At 43.9% G+C, this 20,410-nt stretch overlaps 1 protein-coding gene across 3 annotated transcripts in view; it reads right to left on the bottom strand.

Moving 5' to 3' along the window:
* The window catches only part of LOC124416358 (protein Wnt-2), a 53,730-nt gene that overhangs the window by 17,429 nt on the left and 15,891 nt on the right, over nt 1–20,410 (bottom strand). For all 3 annotated transcript variants that reach the window (XM_046897328.1, XM_046897329.1, XM_046897330.1), the window contains exon 2: nt 9,225–9,445. In XM_046897328.1, coding sequence (XP_046753284.1) covers nt 9,225–9,445 — 221 coding nt within the window. The remainder of the gene's footprint in view (nt 1–9,224; nt 9,446–20,410) is intronic.

Genomic DNA, 20,410 nt, shown 5'->3' with positions numbered 1-20,410 from the left:
GTCTTGTTAAACGCGTCTGTCGAGTGGCTCGCGCCATTCCACACAATAAACAGAAGGTGCAATGGTGTAATTTACATTCACAAGTGTGTATACATAAAGTTGCACAATATTATCAACTGCAGACTGTAGTGGCCAGCAGTTCGCAAGAATATACGGAAAAGAAATTTACACAAGCACGTATATACCTACATACCTATATATGTGTATATGTATAATGTAATTATAAAAGCTTTCTAATTAAAAACTGACGGAGTTGACGGTGATTATTTTAATTCTGAATTCATTTTTGGTCCATCTCCTCGATGATAGTGGATTGTGGATCGTTTATGTGTAATAATATTATAGGGTATAAGAGATCCACACGCGTTATGCGCCTCAACTAATACACCCGTGTAATTAGCGTCATTCGTTTATAGCAATTACGGGACGATTTACACAGACGCATGTATGCGTACGGCAGTTTAAAATCTCGAGTCTTGAAACCGCGGCATTCTCCTTAATTACAAACGGAGTTTAAAACCGCTCGAGCAGATCTCCATTGCACACGTGGGTCGATCCGACGAATACAGTGCAGCGTCATTTGAATGCGGGAATCCTTTTGACGAGGCCTGAAAGTCGGTTCCCCTTTTATACGCAAGTTGCATAATCAGAGATAGGTATTTGAAAAGCAAACTGCAGTTCTCTTGAGATAAATATATAATAGGTAGTTATACATATATATATATATATATATACTCACGTTCGGTTAAATTCTCTCTCTTTAAATAAAAAATGTAATGTAATTTTGAACAAAAATATCTTGATCACCGGCAGTAGGCTTCGAAAGTGACTCGAGATGATAAGGATACCTGCGGCGTGACGTATTAATTTATTATATAGTTTATTTATACAGCTTAAAAGAGCTTATACCCGTAATCTGTGGACCCTTATAGTTCGGTACAGCTTAATCTATGGATCTTGGAGCCGCCCTTGATGCGCGCGTTACGTCCTCAACCGCACGCTTTTACCGGATACCATACATACAATATAACAGATCAGTTCCAGAGGCGAGATTTTATCCTCTAACGAGTCTTGTACGAGTTGTAAATGCTGCAGGACGGATCGACTCGGTTAAACCGCGACGATAATCGTAATAATGAAACTTTTATACCTATAACGGCATGAAACGCAGATGAAAATCGTTAAACGAAATTTTAAGCGGTACTTGTACATTATATATACATATACGTTTCGGTCGTTGGATGATAAAAAATGAATCTACAACTCTTTATTATGCTTATGCGCGTCGGAAATATTGGATCGATCGAAACGATCAGATTATACGACGCGTCGACGAAACGGCGCGCGATGCGATACAGTTTTAAAATTTTTCGTGAGGGTTAGCTACGTACGATGCACATGATCGCGTTGTAACGAACCAACCAACCTACCGTCGAAACGACGCTTCTCTCCGGCAAGGCTTTCCGATCAAAGCCTGCGAGCAATGAATCACGGAGGCTGCTGTTCTCCGTTCTGGTCGGCGCCCATGTACGTATGCCCCAAGGATCCTGCGGAGGATCCGATCGATAAATCATCATTTCCCCCGGGGTATCGTGGGCATTGTAAATGAGATTCGGTCATAGATCTTCGCGATGGTCAAGAGTCTAGAATATCCCCCCCTCGTATCTCTCGGTCAGCTTCTACGGAACCTCCCGTGGCGTTTGTGTAGATTTAGCTTCAAACATGTGTAACTATGTTACGTTAGGGCTAAAAGCCCCCAGCTGTCGTATCTTTGCTGCACGATTTGCCTCCTCCGATCGTTACTATTCAAGCATCTTCGTTTAGTGCCGCTCGCGCTGCGGCACCTGCCGGTTTCATACACTTTGACCAAATCAAGGTTCTTTTTTATTTCTTCGAACGGTCCATGTCAAGAGGATGACATCTAATTTACCCGGTTTCATTGGGCAAGGATTTTGTTCACCGTTTTAAGTCCACGAGAAATCACTTTTCCAGCGTATAATTGTAAAGTCGTTGGACATTGTGATCAGGTTACCTAGTTTTGCTTGTTCAAGTCTATCCACAACTTACCGATCGATCTCAATTCGATTCGATGCGAGTTCCGATTGCTCTGTAAATCTGGTTGTTGAAAGTATGCCAAACTTAGATCTTAGATCTACTGTCAGGAGTTTCACGATTACACGGCACCGATCGATCGCGATCTACGAATCCTGTACGATAACCTGGCGCAGATAGTTTTAGTGAATCGAAAGATGGAATGAAATTAAAAAGGGTATAAATCTCGGCAGCGTGTACAAACGAGTATCAAGTGAACGGACTTGGCTTTTTCCTTAAATAAAAAGAAGGATTATACGTATAGGTAATATAAGAAAATCGTTGATGATGCGAAATCGGATCCTTTAGATGTGAAGATCTCGAGTCGTGAGGCTGCAGTGACGTGGAGCACGTGACATTTAATAAACATCGCATATCTACCCTGGAGGACACACGTGTACTCGCGTGTACACTTATATCGGCTAGTTTCATTGATGAATGAAAGATAGCGGCTCGACGGGACGCGCTATCGTACAAATTAGCAGTGAGATAAACCCCGACGGAGACAGATTGCCCGACACAGTATGTAAGATACAATTATCTTATACACACCAAGTTGAAAACTGGTATCTCGTAGACTTGCCACCTGTACAGGCATGAGATGCAGTAGCATCGCCGATTCAGGTGAAAACACGCCGAGACACGCCGCAGCGGAATATTCATCATCACTCACGCAGATCCGCGAGGCCTTCCTCGCGATTTGCTAGACTCGAGGCTTAATTGAAACACGCAATTCGATAATGCGATATTTATGACCAAGGATGTTTATATCGTCGCAAAAAGAGGGATACATTGAGAGAGGAAGAAAAAGAAGAATTAAAGGTTTGTCGAAGGTGTCAATGATCGGTTTATTTTATTTATTTATTTTTCTTTTATACTTATTTTTCGACTTTTCAAATAATCGAATATGAGAAATTAATTGGAAGAGAAGAGTGATTCGCGTTTTTATATTTTCGGTTTGTTGTTTTTGACACACGTGTGGCAAATAATTACTTTCGAATAAATCTGTTATTTATCTTTTTCTGCGGTACCAAAGTTAAGTATATGTAATTAAATGCTAGTGCTGTACATCAATGTTGCTACATCGGCCATTAAAACTTAATTTTCGCTAGCTGATGCTCGCGGTAATAATTTCGAATCGCACGAGGCGTGATTGAGAGATAAAATATGTATAAAAAAGAGTGAGACCGAGAGATGCAGGGGAAAAGTGGGAGACACAACGCGATAAATCGCGTGCGTTATACTACTTGGCGATCGTATAATAGTATTAAGATTCGAGCTCGGTATGGAGGGTTTTTAATTAATGTTAAAATTAAGGAAGACAAATTTTATTTCGCTTCTTACTTTTTATTCTTTGATTCTTCTTCTTCTTCTTCTTCTTCTTCTTCTTCTTCCTTCCCACAAGAAATTTGAATAACCAATCAAGCCCGGGGATATCAGGCGCGTGCATGCTGCTCGTGTATCTTACGCGTATACGCGATGGTAAAATTCAAAAGTGCGTATCTACGCATCGACATCAATGCGTGTACGTTCAACACGCATCGTACCTACATAAACCGGCCGGATTCCGCGTGTGGGTCGTTCCAGTTACGCGAGACGACGAAAGTGCGAGCAAATCGACGACGAAGAAATGAGCCGAAAGTTGCGAGAGAGGGAGAGAAAGAGAAAGAGAGAGAGAGAGAGAGAGAGAGAGAAAATTAACGGACCGAAAAACGATAACTCGCTTCTTCTCTGTACAAGCTGCACGTATTATATGCAAAAGAAAAGGGAGAAGCACGAGAATTCTTGAATAACGAAATTGATAAGGACGCAGACGTTATCCTTAGTTCTGGCTGAATTAAGGACTGCAACGTGTATAATATACTACGAGTATAATTCCTGGAGTCTGCTCAACCCGGAGGTCCTTGATTTTTATATCGATGGCTCCCTCTCTCCAATGCAGCACCATTATTTTACAGCGCAGTGTTTCACAGAAGTTTCGGATCAATTAAAAATTCACTGGAGAATCGATTAACCGATTACACTACTCGGATCTACACCATTGGATTTTAAAAGCTGTTAATTAAATCCGTGTCTCCAGATGACGAATTTCCATTTCGAAAACACAATGGGTTTCGGTTGCCAGACGTTTGTTACGCACAGCTGACCAAAGACACCATATCCATCTCCGAGTAAGATAATCAGCCTGACTGGTCTTGATGTTCGTGGTAATGGATCGCTTAATCACGTTAATTAATTTAGACAATTAGAGGCGATGGCCCACGCAAGTTCTGCAGCTCGGAAATGATCGAACCTCAGCTTTAACCGGCCGGCCTGGCGACCGTGGGTCTCGCCTGCAACGCAGTCATTCACCATACACATCGAGTATAATTTATTAATTTATTCTTTGTGAATTGGTGAATCATCAATGTGGTCCTGTGGTTCGGTACACACAGTGCCTGTAATAATACACACATCCTGAGGCTCAGCTAGGTTTAACAAGCAGTTCGTCTTTTTCTCTCGCACTCTCTCTCTCTCACTCCCTCTGTCCCTGTTTCTCTTTTCCTCTTTCTTTGATCGCTGATTTCTTAAAACATGCAGATATACATCGGCGCGAGCATGTAATATGCGAATTCGAATCATTGAGAATTTTTAAGTGGTCGTTGTAGAATCAGCTTCTTCTTCTTGTCTCGGGCTGCAGGATGATGCGGAGATAAAAAGAGGAGCGCGGGAAAATAAACGGATCTTTGCTGGTGGTGAATTTTCGCGGATTGAAACTGCAGCGCGGTTTCGTTGAAGAACAAGAAAAAAAAAAACAAATTCAAACTCCAAACGGATTTCATTCTATAAATTGGGCGGGATCAAAAAGTGAAATTTTCGATTTTCAAAATGTAGGACACAATGTAAAGAAAATTCAAAATGCAGATCGGTATAAAAAGTGAAAATATAAAATCGTCATCAATATTTTTATTCATTCCAACGATTTTTTATATTTTCGTTTTCTATACTTCGACCTTCCTACAGTTATTTCTGGCTTTTTAATATACCGTATCTTTTTCAATATTGTGAAATTTTATGAATTAGATTTTTAGATTCTTTAAAAATTCGACAATTCGATCCTTCCATCGGGTAGTCATTTAGTTTTTGATTTCCGTCCCAAAAATTCGCTCATCCTTGGACAATTGCGAAAATATTTCGCTACCGCATTTCAGAGCACGAGATTATAATTCAACACGTACAGTTAAACTGATCGTGCATCTACTTACGGTAATCGGGGTATAAAGAGGCTCCCGCGGAGGGATAAATTCACTTAATAGGCAACTCTTGGTGAAACAAGATTAGCAAGAAAGGATTAAGGATGTACTTTGTACGGCGAAGCGCACACGAACGCACGCGTGCAATCACCGGTTTTCCTGCACCGCAATATCCCGCAGGATGAACACCGACGTTTTAAACGATGGGTAAAAATATCAAGCATGTATACCACATACCTGCATTATGGCACTTAGCGATGCCGCATCGTTAATTTCGCTAATTAAGTTAGCACCGAACGCCTCGGCCTTCCTTTGTCCTTATTAATTTGGCATTTTTACCTCTGAGTCTGCAACTCATTCTCTGCGTCTCTTATTCAGATGATATATTGCGTCCGCTCAGATTTCGACGAGAGTTTTATTAGCAGGCTTGGATTTATTTATTATATCTGGTTTCACTATCGCAGTTATAAGTTCTATGGCAGTTTAAGTAGATTATAATTCACGGTAAAATAAGTCTGTATATGAAAGTTGTACGAAATAAATATTTTTTTTCTTTCTTTTTTTCATATTGTGTCCTCTTTTTTGCTTTCGATTTGTTTTTAATTTTTGCGTCACCACGGCCCACTTAATCCTCTTAATCATGAAAAATCACCTGCAACTTCTCCCGCGCAGGACCTGTTTCATCGCGTATCCAAGGATTTAATACACTGGGACTTAATATCGAGATGACAAATTCGCGTATTTAGTGATATTTATGCACAAGGATCACGTCCGATTCCACTCACAACATCCAGATAATCCTGGCTTAAACCGCTACCATACATTTCATCTCACTATATACCGTGATCGAATCAATATCTGCTCACCGATGCGTATAATAATAATAACAATAATAATAAAGTAGTTAAATTATCGATAGATTTATTCCTTATTTTGTACCTCATTCAAAAAAACACCCAACAACAAGCTAGAAATCTGAAATAAATTCGAAACAGCGACTCTACGCGGTATTCAAGGATCCAATTTGTTGAAAATCACGTTTCGGAGTCACGCTGGCGGGTCGGATAGAAGATATGAAATTATCTCAAATTTCCGTAGACATTGTGAGAGCGCGGCTTGTTAACGCGAGAGACACAAGATAAGCGTGGGTGTTGTTACAAAGGCGGCAAAACGCTGGAATACGGCTTGTTATTTTCTTTGTCTTACCGGTGATTTCTTTTTCCCCTAGCTGATACGTTGAATTTCCTTCTTTATATATACAGTCTCTTCTCTTTCTTCGCTCCTTTATTTCATTTGATTTTGTTTTATTTTATTTTATTTTTAACCTCAGACGTCTTTTTTTTTTTTTTTTTTTCTTTTTTTTATATATACTTGTATTCAAATGTTGAAAACGTTCGGACACGGTGAGATTCTTGAGCGTTAAGCGTAAGTTACGCGCGTATTATGTGGCTGCTGAAGAGGCTACGGCATAAACGGTAACACGAGAACCGGGGAGATTCGGTCGAGTCCGCGTCCCCGTCAGGACCTCATGCTCAGAGAATAAGAAGGAAAAAGACATACACATATATATATATACACTTAGTTGATTCCAACCTCGATAAAGAATCACACCGAGGACAGAGCCCGGCTCCCGATTATCCCGAGACTGCGTCTCAAGCTACTCGAATTCTGGTGATATTATTCACGGCCACAGATTTCCCGTTTTTGTTCTTTCTTCACAGTTTCGTCCTTTCAGCTCTATCTATGTCGGTCAGCAGGAAAGCCGATATTTTCACGCTCTTGAAACTTAACTGTCGATTCTCACCTAGGCACCTCACCTCACCGATCTTATGTTAATATATAAACGAGGTACTGTTCACGCAGGTATTTACGGCAGGTATCATCGACGAAATGCGAGCCGTCGTCCTCTGATCCCTGTGTATGGCATATAAAGCGATTTCCTAGCTATCGCGTTACCAACGCAAACCTAACGAATACGTATGTATGCGGCGAGATCCCTCGACCGTGAAAGTATACATTACTGTTTCACTGTGGATAAATTGAACCGTTCCAGTCAGCTCGTTACATCCGGAACTTCGACGAAATGTACACGGAAATTATTTTTTTCTCCTTTTTATGCAGTGCGACGACGGATCGAGAGACTATAATTTGCTTCATCAACCGATACGCATTTTCGATCGTTCGCTTTGTGGCGGAAATCGATTTTTCATTCATCCGAAATCACTTCGGTTTATTTGATCGTAAGATGATACCAGCGGCAGAAAGGATTAAAAAAAAATCCGGCGAGCATTTCAATCGGATAAAAGAAGTAATCACTTAACATCGTGAACAGACGTGTAAATTTTGAATGGGAGTAAAAAAGAAAAAAGAAAAAAGAAAAACGGTTCGAGTTAACGATAACTTAAAAAGCATCACGAAAAAATCCCCTTCGCCAGTTCCGAAAGATCAACCCTTTCCACGCTCGAATTACGCCACCTTAGAAGCGTGACGAAAGCTCGTTGTGATGGGAAAAGTCTCTAGAGGTACTTGTAACGGATGCCGCATCGAAGAAGCTTAGCCGATCTAAATTTTAGAGCGTGGAGATCGAGCCGCGCAGCGCGCGGCTTGGCATTGTGACGAAACTGGTTTAAGCGGTGTAAATAGTTACGTTTCGTAGGTTAGTTAACGATTCAATAGACCGGGAGGCTCTCTTCTTTCCCTCCATCCTTTCCTTTCTGCTATCCGAGTCCCCTGCACTTCGGCCCGGGCGTTGGAGCTCTTTTCAGGTCGAAGATAAATTACGAGGGGTGAGAGCACCCTGTGGCGACCCCTTCGAATTCTTCGGTATATATAAGGTACCGGAGAACCTTACACCGGCATCCTAACCTTCCTCAACCTAACCCACATCCGTATTTTCGGATTCTTTCAAGCGTTACGCCGCTGCCGCATATCCACCCGGGTAATTTACCCCACACCAGGGTGGAAACTACCCTACAGTGTCCATGACTGGGCCGTTTGCACGGCCTACCTGTCGCCTCGCGGAACCGGTGGCTAAACCGATTTATTCCACCACATCTGTTTCGCCACTGTGATTTCACTCCAACTTTTGTTCGGTTGAAAGTGTGAAGGAGCTTCTGCGTTTCGACTCCTTCGTTATTTCGGGTACAATGCATGACCTTCGAGTTTTGTGATAATAAACGCGATTGCGAGGTCGAGGAGCTGCAGGTAGACTTCGAATATTGTCAAAAGTAACTGTCAAATCCCATGGGATTTGGTAGCAAAATATCAGTGAAAATTTGCTAAAGAAATGTGAACCTCGTCAAGTTCTCAAGCCATGAACTTAACTCCTTGACTATAATTAATCGTTCTATCGAAAGATGTTACCTTCGACTCTTGAGTGGAACATCAGGCTGAACATTATAGTCGAAAACGCACAGAACCGAGTTTGAGATTTGGTGAAGACGTTTAATGGGGTGTTGGGCAGGTGGATACGAGCGGTTATAGTGCATAGCGTAAATCCTCGTCGAGGTGAAGATCCGCGCAGAGATGCCTGCATAGCTAACTCGGTGATAAACCGTTAAAACCCGTAAAACTGCCTACTGATTAATTAATTAGTTAGTAACAAGTGTCAACCACTCGAAGAGCACCGGCTGGACGACGAATCTCCATGACGTTCCAAACTGTGCGGTGGACTCGGTTGCGTCCACCGTACGGATTGACAGGTAAGACTAATCCACCGGCGTTACGTCACGTGGAGAAACACATGCTTGACAGTATACATTCATCCATCTCTCTCTCTCTCTCTCTCTCTCTCTAACGAATCCAAATCCGGAACTATCTTAACGCGTGATATTTACAGGGTTGGAGCGATGGATTTTGGCTTACGACAAGAAATGAAAAAGCGTGAAATTGTTATCTCACCGACAACGACGACGTGCCCGAAGACCTGGTCGCTGGCCACGTGGGAGCAGTTCCAACGGTGATGTCTGAACTGGTGCCGACATTCGCGCAGCCCCAGAGCGGCGCCTTCCCCGACAGCTGGCATGGCGTGTGGTGCTGCTCTACACTGGTCTCGTTGACCCTTGGCCAGGCCTGGTATCCTGCCGCAAACAGCCGCGCCAACGACGACGGCACCCACCACCCTGCGACAGATAGGAGAAGAAGAAAATAAATAAAGAAAACGGTCGATTAATGAATTACCAAATGGTCCGTGGACCAGGATCGACGAAAGCTGAAAAAGAACGGGCAGAAGCGCCGAGACAAAGGAGTTACGGGGGTAACCGATGGATTGTCTAGAATTTTGTAGGGTGGAAATGGGGGAAGAAACATCGTCGCGCGTTCATAGGGGGGGAGGAGCGGCACATTAGTCAGGGTATTGAAGTGAAATTTATACCGATCAGTGAGGAGAAAGGTAAAAGAATTTCCTAACGGGGAGGAAAGAATTAGATGCCCACGACATACCTTTATATACCTTTCCTATAAATTGGAATCTTCCACGGTATCTTTGAAAGCAGATAAAGCGGAAGAGTTCGATAAATTCGTATGGTGGACAGGTTAACGCGGTTCACCGATGAAATGAAAAAGGTGGCTAACGAAATATTTCAACAGTCAGGCTCGCCGGCTCCGAACTGCATGGCTGCAGATCCGGCCGGTAAGTAGATAGTGGATTTTTCAACTAAACGTCGATTTAAAGGTCGATAAATTACTCGACGGCGTGAAAGTTTTTTTCTGCGTACACATGTGCGTGTGTCTGTGATATAAATGTGTTTAGATATTAAATGAAAATCAACAAGCTTGTGGATATCTACGTCCGTCTGTTTTGACCACCACCTCTGTGTCGGACTGCCTCTTATTTTTTCATTGGTCTTTACTCCTGAGTTACTTACTGTATCGAGTGTATTAGAATCTGATTTGAATTTCAAATTTTCATTTAATTCTCGCTCATCCGCTATCATCACACTCTTCTTGTTCTCCTTCTTCTTTATTTCTCTTTTTCTTCTCGTTTTGCTGCTGGTGCTGCAGATAAGCCGGACACCTTAATGATCATAAGTAATCAAGGATCGAACGGCGCCCGGTTGGCCAGGGATTTAAGTGGTCGCAAGTCGCAGCGGGTGCCTCGAAGTCCCCTTCAATACCGAGTCCCTGCAGTCATGCAGTGACACATTGGCGAGGAGGTGGCCGCAGCGAGTTCCTTCCTCCATTGTGTCTGGCGCTAACGAAGTTGACCATCTTCGATCCGAGACTATTATACACCCTGGATTATCACCTTCGGAAATTACCATAAAACCACATCGTTCATCGGATTAAAATCCCTAAACGGCGAAGATCCCACCTCCATTGCCCGCGGAGTGATTGAAATTCTCAAAGTTTCTTCCCAATGTCACCTTCGCCAACTCGATCCCCGTTCGAACATGAGGTCAAAACAATTTTGGCAAGAAACCTGAAAGCTAGCGGATCATGGGGACCGAGAGTTTTGCCGAGAAGCAAGTTTTCTCTGGCCATTGTGCTTGTCGTATCCTTTCGACACCCACCGAGACAATTCGCAGCGCTTTGTTGCTCTTCGACGAACGCTCTGAAGCAGGAATTCGTCGATGCGGAAGCCGACGGAATGGGCGTTGGTTGTCAGGAAGATGAGGAATCCTCCTCGACCAGTGCTCGCTGCTCGTACACGAGTCATCGAGTTCGATTCGTTCGTAGTTTGGGCCACCGAGCGTCCGCGTTCGACTTGCATTCCGATGCAAATAACGCGCCCCAGGGACGTAACGTAATCGTTGCAATTTCATGCTTCTCAGAAATTCGTTCCTCCTCACCCTGCCCTGCCCATGGCCATGGATCCTTGTCCTTGTTTTCGTTTTTCCATTTTTTCAGACAAAAAGGTCGTGCCTGTTAGCTGTAATCATTTCTGATACGTCAGCAGGTCGTTTTCAGGACCCTTATTATACATCCACCCTCCACTTGCTAGAATTTTTTTTTTTCCGACTTTATTAATGAAGAATACTTTCTACCAGTTGGTGTAAATTTTCTTAAACAATCGTACGATGTACACTGTTTTCAGGATAATGCTTCGAACATTGAAGTGACCTTGTTTTTCATGGATGTCTCTCCATTCGCCGATTCATTCGACACCTTGACTAACAAAAAAAGTTTGAAAGAAGGATTTTCGACCATGTCGACGCGCCTTTTGTTGTCCATCAAACGCGGAACATAACTCGTGATGGTTAACTAGAACTGAAGGCTGGATGAGCGAGGTGGAAAGTTGGTGGAGATGCGCTGAGTCTCTTTAATTATCGCTCACACCGGCAGTCGTTAATCTAATTAGACACGCTTAGCCAAGAGCCACGAGCATTGAAGATATATAACGTCGCGCGTTCGCGTCGGGTTTGCGCGAGGCATCGTTCACTCACCAATTACTCATTTGTTTTACTTTACGGGATGGCAATTATGCAGGCTAATGTCGCGCGTCGACCCATTTGAAACGACAGGCGACATCAGGAGAACCGGCCGGCCGTCTGTCGGTCGCTCCGCTTCCACAACCTACGCTTCGTCTTCACCAACGAACCTCCAAGTACGCAGCAGCAACGTACAAACACGGCGGAATGTTCGTCGGCTGTCGAATATTGGGTAGGATCTAGATTTTTATCGTGTCACTAAATAGGCACTGAATTCGATCAATGGATGCAGAATTAAAAAAAGAAAACACGTAATTAATTGAATTTAAGCTTCTTTTTTTCTGCGTTTTTCAAGTCACATGTGAGTAAATTGGTTCACTTCTGGGAGCAGAAATTTCCTCCAATACGTGGGTATATAACTGCATTAGAAGTGAATTATACGTTGGAAACAAGTTATTGTAAGGCTGTCAGTGTTTTCTCTTCTGTGGCTGGATACAGCTTCTGGAAATGTGCGGCATTAAAGGTTCAATTTCAACACTGACATGCCCCTCTAATTCTTGAATTATGCGATAATATTTCATTCCTGCATGAAAACTAAGACCGCGCGCAGCGCTAAGCTCCATGAAATATGTTGTTTCATGAACGTGATTTTGTACAAAAAAATCCCATGTAAAATGCTTGCATTATTACAAACCGGAGGCTTGGCAGTATGGTAAAATGTCGAAACGAGAATTGCAAAACTTTTTCAAGTACCTACGTGCGAGAGATTCTTATCGATATTCCAGTACCAGAAAACAAATGTTGACAGACATTTTCAGGGTTGTCAAAAAATTCGATAAGCTTTCAAATGATTGTAATATTCTAATATTGCAAAGACTTGAATATATTTCACCAAACGAGACACGCTCAATTTCCATTACGGTTAACCACCCAAGTATGAAAATGACCTCAACGTCGAACAAGGTACGAATTACCGACGTCATGGTTTTTTTCTTCAAACGTACAAATTTAATTTCCGTTATTCCGTTTAAGCCTGATGTTTCGCCAGTGTATCGTGTTGCACCGATGCAACAAGGGTGTACCGCCTGCGTTCAAGGCGACCGACGCATGGTTCGTATGTAGATATTCAGAAGCGGAGCAGAGGTGGGCATCACCGTGTAATACATGACATTAAGTCCAACTGGCTCGCAAACGCGTTATGACACAGACACACACGGACGTGGCGCGTAGGGTAATAACGCGTTATTCACTTCGAGTACTTCGCCGCAACAGACGCATCCGCAGTACATACGTACAGTAATAACACGACGAAGATTCCGTCAGCGATAAAAGCGCCCTGGATACCACGGGAGGAAATCAATACCTATAGATACATGGAAGTGTGGCTGGAGGGCTGAAAAACCCCGGTGGCTACCGTCTATCGGCGACGTAATGATTCTGTAAAATTGAAAATCATACTCATTCACTTGGGCTGGAAATATTGTACCTAAGTCTTGAGCTCTGCATGCGCAGAGAGCTCTCGAGAAGAAAAATCACCGTCAGATCGCGAGAAATTATCGTTCGAACAATTTCGTACATCGGAACGTTTGACGTCAATTTAGAGCGGTGACAAATGACTGTATAATATTCTTTGGTATGGATTCTGCACGGAAATTTGTCTGAAACCAACCCATCCGTTTGATCGATATTTCCCTCCTTCCCACCCATGCGGCATCTGTTGTATATCAATGCAAATTATAATTACCGCATGGACGAGAAGGTTGTGCTTTGAATCCACCCTGTTCCGGCCAGACAACAATGCGAGCGCATGGTTACCGCAATTGCATTCCACGGGGTCACCATAGACACTCCTTAAAGAGACAGCAGTTTCGAGAAGAGCTGAACTGTGTCCATGAATTTTTTCGTCCCTTCCTGTTGGATGTAGATGAAAGTCAGGATCGCAGGTCGTACAGACTAAATCTCTGAAAGTTGCAGTCACAAGACCACCAAAAATGTCTGAACCCATCGATCTTGACCAATGCCGAAGACAAAAGTAGACGCAGGACTAAACGTTACATATGACGCAGGACATACGTTTGTACGATATAATAACGTAACTCGTAGCACCGTGAAATGAACATCCATGCACGTTCTAAGTGACAATGGAAGCCGTTACGGAGCAAAGGCACCCTCTTCCTCTTGGCAGGTCCTTTCCTCCTGTACCAACGTGACACAAATCCTCTCCGATAATCCCTCGTCACGTGGGTCACACACGGCACAGTCATAAGTAAAGTAGCGGCTTGTCGCTGCACCCGAAACGTTCTACGTTACAGATCGTTACGAGGTTTGTGTTGGTACGTAGCAGCATGGATGTGTTGTCGTGGCATGAGTGCACGGAGATCGAACCGATTCACGTGGGTGTGTTACGCGTGTACCTGCGGCAGGCCACCGTCTATTACTTACGGGCCGAGAGTCATCGTCTACACTTTAGCACTTTATTTCGATGATATCTCGAACGAGCTGCGGCCTGCACGCAGGCCCCATGGGGGTCCACTGTGAGAACCAAGCTACGTCTTGTCACTTCTTAATTCTTTCGGGATAACTGTACACAAACAGTGTAATACTGGCCGGTCAGCCAGCGACAGTGTGAAAAAATCTAGTATGACGAGTGAGAGGAAATGGACTCGAGAAGGCAAACGGATGACGATGCGAGACGGGGATTAAAACGGTGGTTACTAATTATAATTGAAGCAAACTAAATCGCATTCTTTCTCCTGCGATGATCAATCCTTCTTCGGAGGATGAGTATTTCGTTACTCGGATCACGGATCCTCGGAAGTCATGGCTGTGACTGTTTCTGAATATAATCTACAAGCTCACCTCGACCTCTGAGAAAAACGGTGGATGGTTTTACCGGGTTCAGTGGTAACCGTGACTCCTGCAGAGGCTACCGGCGAGTCAGGCGATGCAATCGTGTCGAGGGTTTGGCTGGCATGCAGGGGAAGGAATGCGAAAACGAGCCAAAAACGCGCTGTGGTATTTTCACGGGGATTTTGCCACGGTGGTAGCGGGTTGGTGGGTATATAACGAATAATTACAGCCTGGATGTCGGAGGCACGGAGTAGGTATAATGGCGAAATCACCGTGGGCACACAGATGAGATGGCCAAATCGTAGGCGCGTCGTCGCCAGAGTCCGGAGGATCGTGCGAGGCTAATTAAAACTTTTCATTACCAGGTAACTAACTAAAGCAGCGTTTTATTATCAGCGATTAAGTGGGTTTTACAGCCGCGCCACCGAGAGGAGTTCGAGTTTGAGTTTCAGGGATTCGCGAGAGCTAAGAAAGCACGATCAGCATCCCAGCTGTAATTACGCCGGCTCCGCCATTTTAAGAACGATTATAACCAGCTAGTATAGCTACTCTTCTCTAATTGCTACTAACTTGCGTTGCAGTTGCGCGATACGCGCTGCCAACAGTTGGATTTTTCGTGGGATGTAATAAGTAAAATAATTTTTACGATAATAGTTCCGAGCCACAAACGAGGCGGAGGCTCGGGTCAGACACAAGACTCAGGTACCTACTAGCAGACGCGGTAATTTCGTAAACGGTGATAGCCGTTAGCGCAACATTTTCAACCGGCGTAAACGATCAAGCGCGCGTGTTTAATTCCCTAACGAAATTTTTTTACACGCGCCCACCGAGTGGTAAAACTTTTTAATCACCCAGACCGCGTATGGGACTACACGCGAAGTCCGGTAATGTCGTATAGTGACAAAATCATGATTATGGTATCCTGTACACCCACATTTGACACGTTGTACCTCGTGAAAATAAACGTCACTAACAACCGGCTGGACCCACGAGATCAACGTCTGCGAGTCGATCGGGTGTTTTGTTGGCACCGATATCTTACAAGTCCGACCATGATCGGGAATGACGAGTAGAAAGGTGCCTCCTGGCCTGCCTCGGACCAATCCAACCCAACCTCGAGTCGATCGGGCCGCAATGGGAACTTGAAACCATCGCATAACCTGGTGATTCACACGGTAGCATTCCGTCTGACAATCCCAGTCGAGAAAACCAGATTTGCGATTAGCTATAGACGTCGTCCAGGGTTTACCGTCGCCTCACTACCGTCTGCTTATGGCTGAAGAGCTCAACGTCAACATGCTATGGAGTCAAATTTTACACGCAGTGATTTACACTCTGTGTAGCCGCTGCTTGATCCCTGGCGATTCGCCTTCAGTGTCTTTCAGTGATCATCCTTCAAAAGTGATCTCAGTTTCGTTCTCCTGGAAGGAAATTGTCATTCGTAAAAATGAATCATTGGTAACAGCCTTTGAGCATTTCGCATCCCTGAAGTGGATACAGTAATGGTATCCTGAGATTGCCTGAAAACTTATCCACGAATCAATCGCGAAGAAACATAGATTCCGATTTTCTCCAGGATTATTCCCGAAGAAGATGACGGTGTCCAGGAATCGCGTCCTTCTCGAAACACGTAAAGGAACCTGAATATTTACGATCGTCATTGTGTGCGTCATATAACGTGAGTCTTCGAGGCCAAGCCAAAGATGATTGTCGGTGGTGAAACGGCCCCGTCGCTTCGGTCATAGCGTCGGGGATGATTCGTCACGATAAAACAGCGTAGAGGATTCCGGCTTCGCCACGCTTGTCAAGTCAACTGAAGGCTGACGCCTCAAGCCCAAAGTTTTTTCGGTCGAAAATTCGAATCCGGAGAAGAGGGTACACAAGCAAGGGAGTTAATATCTCAGCTCACGGCATCGGCGGCGACCGGGCGACCGACCCTCCGTTACAGTCGACGCAAACCAAACGTCGAGAAGCGATGACTACCATGCGAGCATTCATCCGCAGGTTGCAGTACAGCGGCGCGCTGCGGACAACGAGAGAAAAAATCCCCCGAAGATCTGGACCTCAGATATGCGGCTCCCAGACCTCCCAGTCGGTTTCTCCCGACCGGGAAATAACTCTCCTCTCGACTGTATCTCGGTGCGCGTTTCTCCCCTTCCATTCACCGACTGCAGAAGAGTGCGCATGTTGTACAGCATCCAGTTACCCATCGATGATCCATCTTGAGGCTAACTTATATCGTCGGCGAATGAAAGAGCGCCAAGTACGCCCGTCAAATTTATAATAAGGTTTACAACCGGTAGCCACTGCAGTCGGACTCGACGTACTTGTTAGACTAACGTTTTTCGTTGAAAATTATCGTTTATCGTTAACGCGAATGTGATTTAGCAGCGAAACGCTCGAGGGTAACTTACGGATGGATGTCTTTTCATCCTGTACCCCGTACACCATTGGCGATATTATAAACTAAATAAATTGACGAAATTATATAATGGCGGTAGTATAAACGTAGGATACTAAGTTCGTACTCGTGGTGGTAAAGTGTTACGCTTTACGCAAGCTGCTCACCGGCTATTAAATTATCCCGACGAGGCTGAGCCACGTTGTGCGGATCTCCGGCCACTTAGTACATCTTTAATCCTTATCTATACGCGTATCGCGTAATGTATGCGATGCAAAGTAGGCATGTGCAAGCCCACAGGCTCGCCTTGCCAATCCCGTAAGCTTTTTCACCGCCGTTTCAGCCACTTACTTAGATACTATATGCATAGATAATCCCTGGCGGTTCATCTTCCGGCTGAGAGTTGCACTCCGGTGCTTCTGGATGTCCGCAATCTCGCACTTCGGATTCTTCTTAATTTTCTTCCAAGCACCATGCAAACTCGATTCGTCAACGTTTCGTTCGACTGACAATGAGAAGGTATGTATGTACAACTGGCAATTCAAACATCCAATCAGCGTTTGATTTATCGTCCATATTTCTACACACCGCAACTTTCTATATAACATCGATGAGGAATGTTGTGTAGATAATTCACATCGTCAACGTGTATTTATTGCAAATGACTCACTGCGGCCTTTGGGTTGCACGTATATTCGTCGAGAAGATCTTACGAGTACTTTAGAGTTAAGCAACAACGGTGGCTCGAAGCGTTTACTGTATTGACTGTAACATTGTGTTCCTGACAGAAGGTCTCAGCCACCATCCGACAAAGTGTAGTTCTCGAGAGGTAATAAAACCTCGACTACCAGCTGCGGCTGAGACCTGCAGGAGATTCAAGGAGTGAAAAAAGGATCGAGTAAACCTTACGGCTCTTTCCAATTGAAATTGACACTCCGTTAAAGCTTGTACCTCCATTGATTCTGGATTAAAAATTTACGGAAAACGTCGCGAAAAATATGCGTAAGTGTGAATTTCGAGGTGTCGCGAGTCTTCCTTTCCTGACTCGCAGCTCCCGAGACGTGGGACGAAAAAGGCGCCGATACACCTCCTGGCGTCAATGCCGATCTTATCTGATCCGTCGAGCCCCGTTGCAGGGAGAGGATCCTTTTAATTAGTCTCAGCTGAGTACAAACAGTGGTCGCCAGGATCAGTTAACTCTCGGAGGGAGCGTCGCGTCCTGTCCCTGTGCCTATATAATACCTACTCGAGTTTGTCTCCGACTCGCTCGAAGATAGCGAGAAATGTCTCCTCGTAATACCGAGGATTTGTTGCTATTGTCCGGCGACGCTGACGCTTGACAACTTTCAGTCTTGTACGGGATTTTCGTGACCAGCTCGCACCTCGTCCTGACCACCCACAAGGCTCTGCAATCCCCGAATTCGACTCACGTTTTTTTTTTGGAGAAGAAACTCCGATCGTCTAGGAGTAAACGGAGATTCAATCATTTCAAATCCCAGACGATCGTCTAATCAGCCATCCTAAAAAACCTTCGATTCTTCGGCTCACTTTATCGAGCCAGGGTGAACATCTTGATACAATCCGAGAGTGAAAGAATCGTCGTGTTCAAGCCGACTTGACACGTTTCGACGAAACTGGTTCCCTTTGCCTCGACTGAAACACGCATTAGACGCTTGAACAAGGCATAATTATGCATCGGGGGCGACGTGTTAACACCGTGGAATTCAGTCGAGTACGAGGTATAAAGAGCTGGATCGAAGGAGGCGATTAATCAGGCCGGTGGTGAGCACAGCGGGGCAAAAAAGGATCACTCCTTCAATTTGGACCGGCGGCTATCTGACCTGTGCAATTACGCCGCGGTTTCTCGCGCCGTATCACATATATTGGTAAGTTGTTGTGCGAGGTTACGTTCGTCTGGGTCGGGCTAAATGTTAACACACAAATTATGTAAATCAGACATTTGTCTTCGAACGGATACTCGAAACGCCCGGAGCTGCAGGCGGCTGATCCCTCCTCCGCAACGCTAGCAAAGCATCCTTCAGGGTCTGTTCAGAGTTATGACGACTAGATAGGCGGACCTGAAGAGGAGGGAGGGAGGGAGGGAGGGAGAGAGGGATGAGCAGCGAACAAAAACGGGGAATAACGACAACAAGCCTTTTACCGGAAAAGATGAGGAAAAAAAATATTTGAAAGTATAATTTTACGATTTTTGCCCGACGCGGTCGCGCCCCGGTGCTTTACACATAATTTGTCGAGAAAACATAATTTCCGTGTCTTCTTCGAGATATTTATTATCGAGTCTGTCGGAGATTTCGCTCTTTGTTCTTCTCGATAAAATACATTTTCGAAACTCGAATGGCCAAGCGTCAGATACATTCTAGCCACCTTCATCTGCTGGTCTTCCGAAATTATTTACGAACTCGTCTTGAGTCGGCGAGCTGCAAGGCTACGAGCTGGGCTTTCTTTCAAGATCCTCTCGATCGATTCGATCACTGCTCGAAACATGACGCGATTTTCGGATCATTACACACACGTCTCTCACGTGGGTTGTTCAGCTACGGTCCTCGATAATTCGACTCGCGATTATGTCGGATGGTCGTAACTTGGGATTAGCTTGCCCGGATCAATTTCGTTCCTAAAATATTGCGAATTTAGCAATGTCAACGCTTATATGTACGCTGCATAAGCGAAACTGAATTTTTAGACAATTTCAATAAGGATTTTTATCGCCGCGTGGGAACGCGCTCCGAGATCAGATTTTGTATAGATACAAATGAACGTAGTTTTTGCCGCGTAATTAGGTGTATACTTTGATATGAAAACCGTTGCTTAAATTTAAAGATATATATTATTGCTACTCTATCAGCTGCAGTGGAATGTATCGGAGAAGGAAACTGAAATGAATAAATCGCCAATTCTTATCGATACGTTCATTCAAGACTGCCATTTTTATAATCCGTTCAATTATTTTAATTCATTGATATTGTTCTCGTAATTATTTTCACACAGTATATTTTGCATCGTGTATGGGTATAGAAATTTCACGAATTCTCAAAATATTCAGCGATGTTTTAAATTAAGCGTTAATTATTAATTTTAATTAACCTCGTGAAAGATTATACGATTTCTTTGTCAATGAAAATTTTACGAATCTTTCTTTTTTTTTTTGATCTTTCAGTCTAACTTTGCTATAATTTTCAAAACGCATTTTCACCGGTAATAGCGAAGTTAAATCATTTCAAGTTTGGGGCAAAGGATTAAAATATAAACAGCTCAACCACGTTCAGAATGTGATTTAAACTTGATTACATTATTTTATACATTATCTACGTGTCCATGATTTTTATCTCCGTTTCTCTCTATTTTCAGCACAGATTTCAGGGTACAATTCAAAATCGCAAAATATATCGAATAGATCGTTACTGCATCGTCTGAATTACGAAGGAACAGGACGTTGAAGTATATAT

This window comes from Diprion similis, chromosome 2 (genome assembly GCF_021155765.1).
Source record: "Diprion similis isolate iyDipSimi1 chromosome 2, iyDipSimi1.1, whole genome shotgun sequence".
Taxonomy (NCBI): domain Eukaryota; kingdom Metazoa; phylum Arthropoda; class Insecta; order Hymenoptera; family Diprionidae; genus Diprion; species Diprion similis.
Note: the sequence above shows the minus strand (reverse complement) of the source record. Positions and strands in the feature narration are given on the sequence as shown.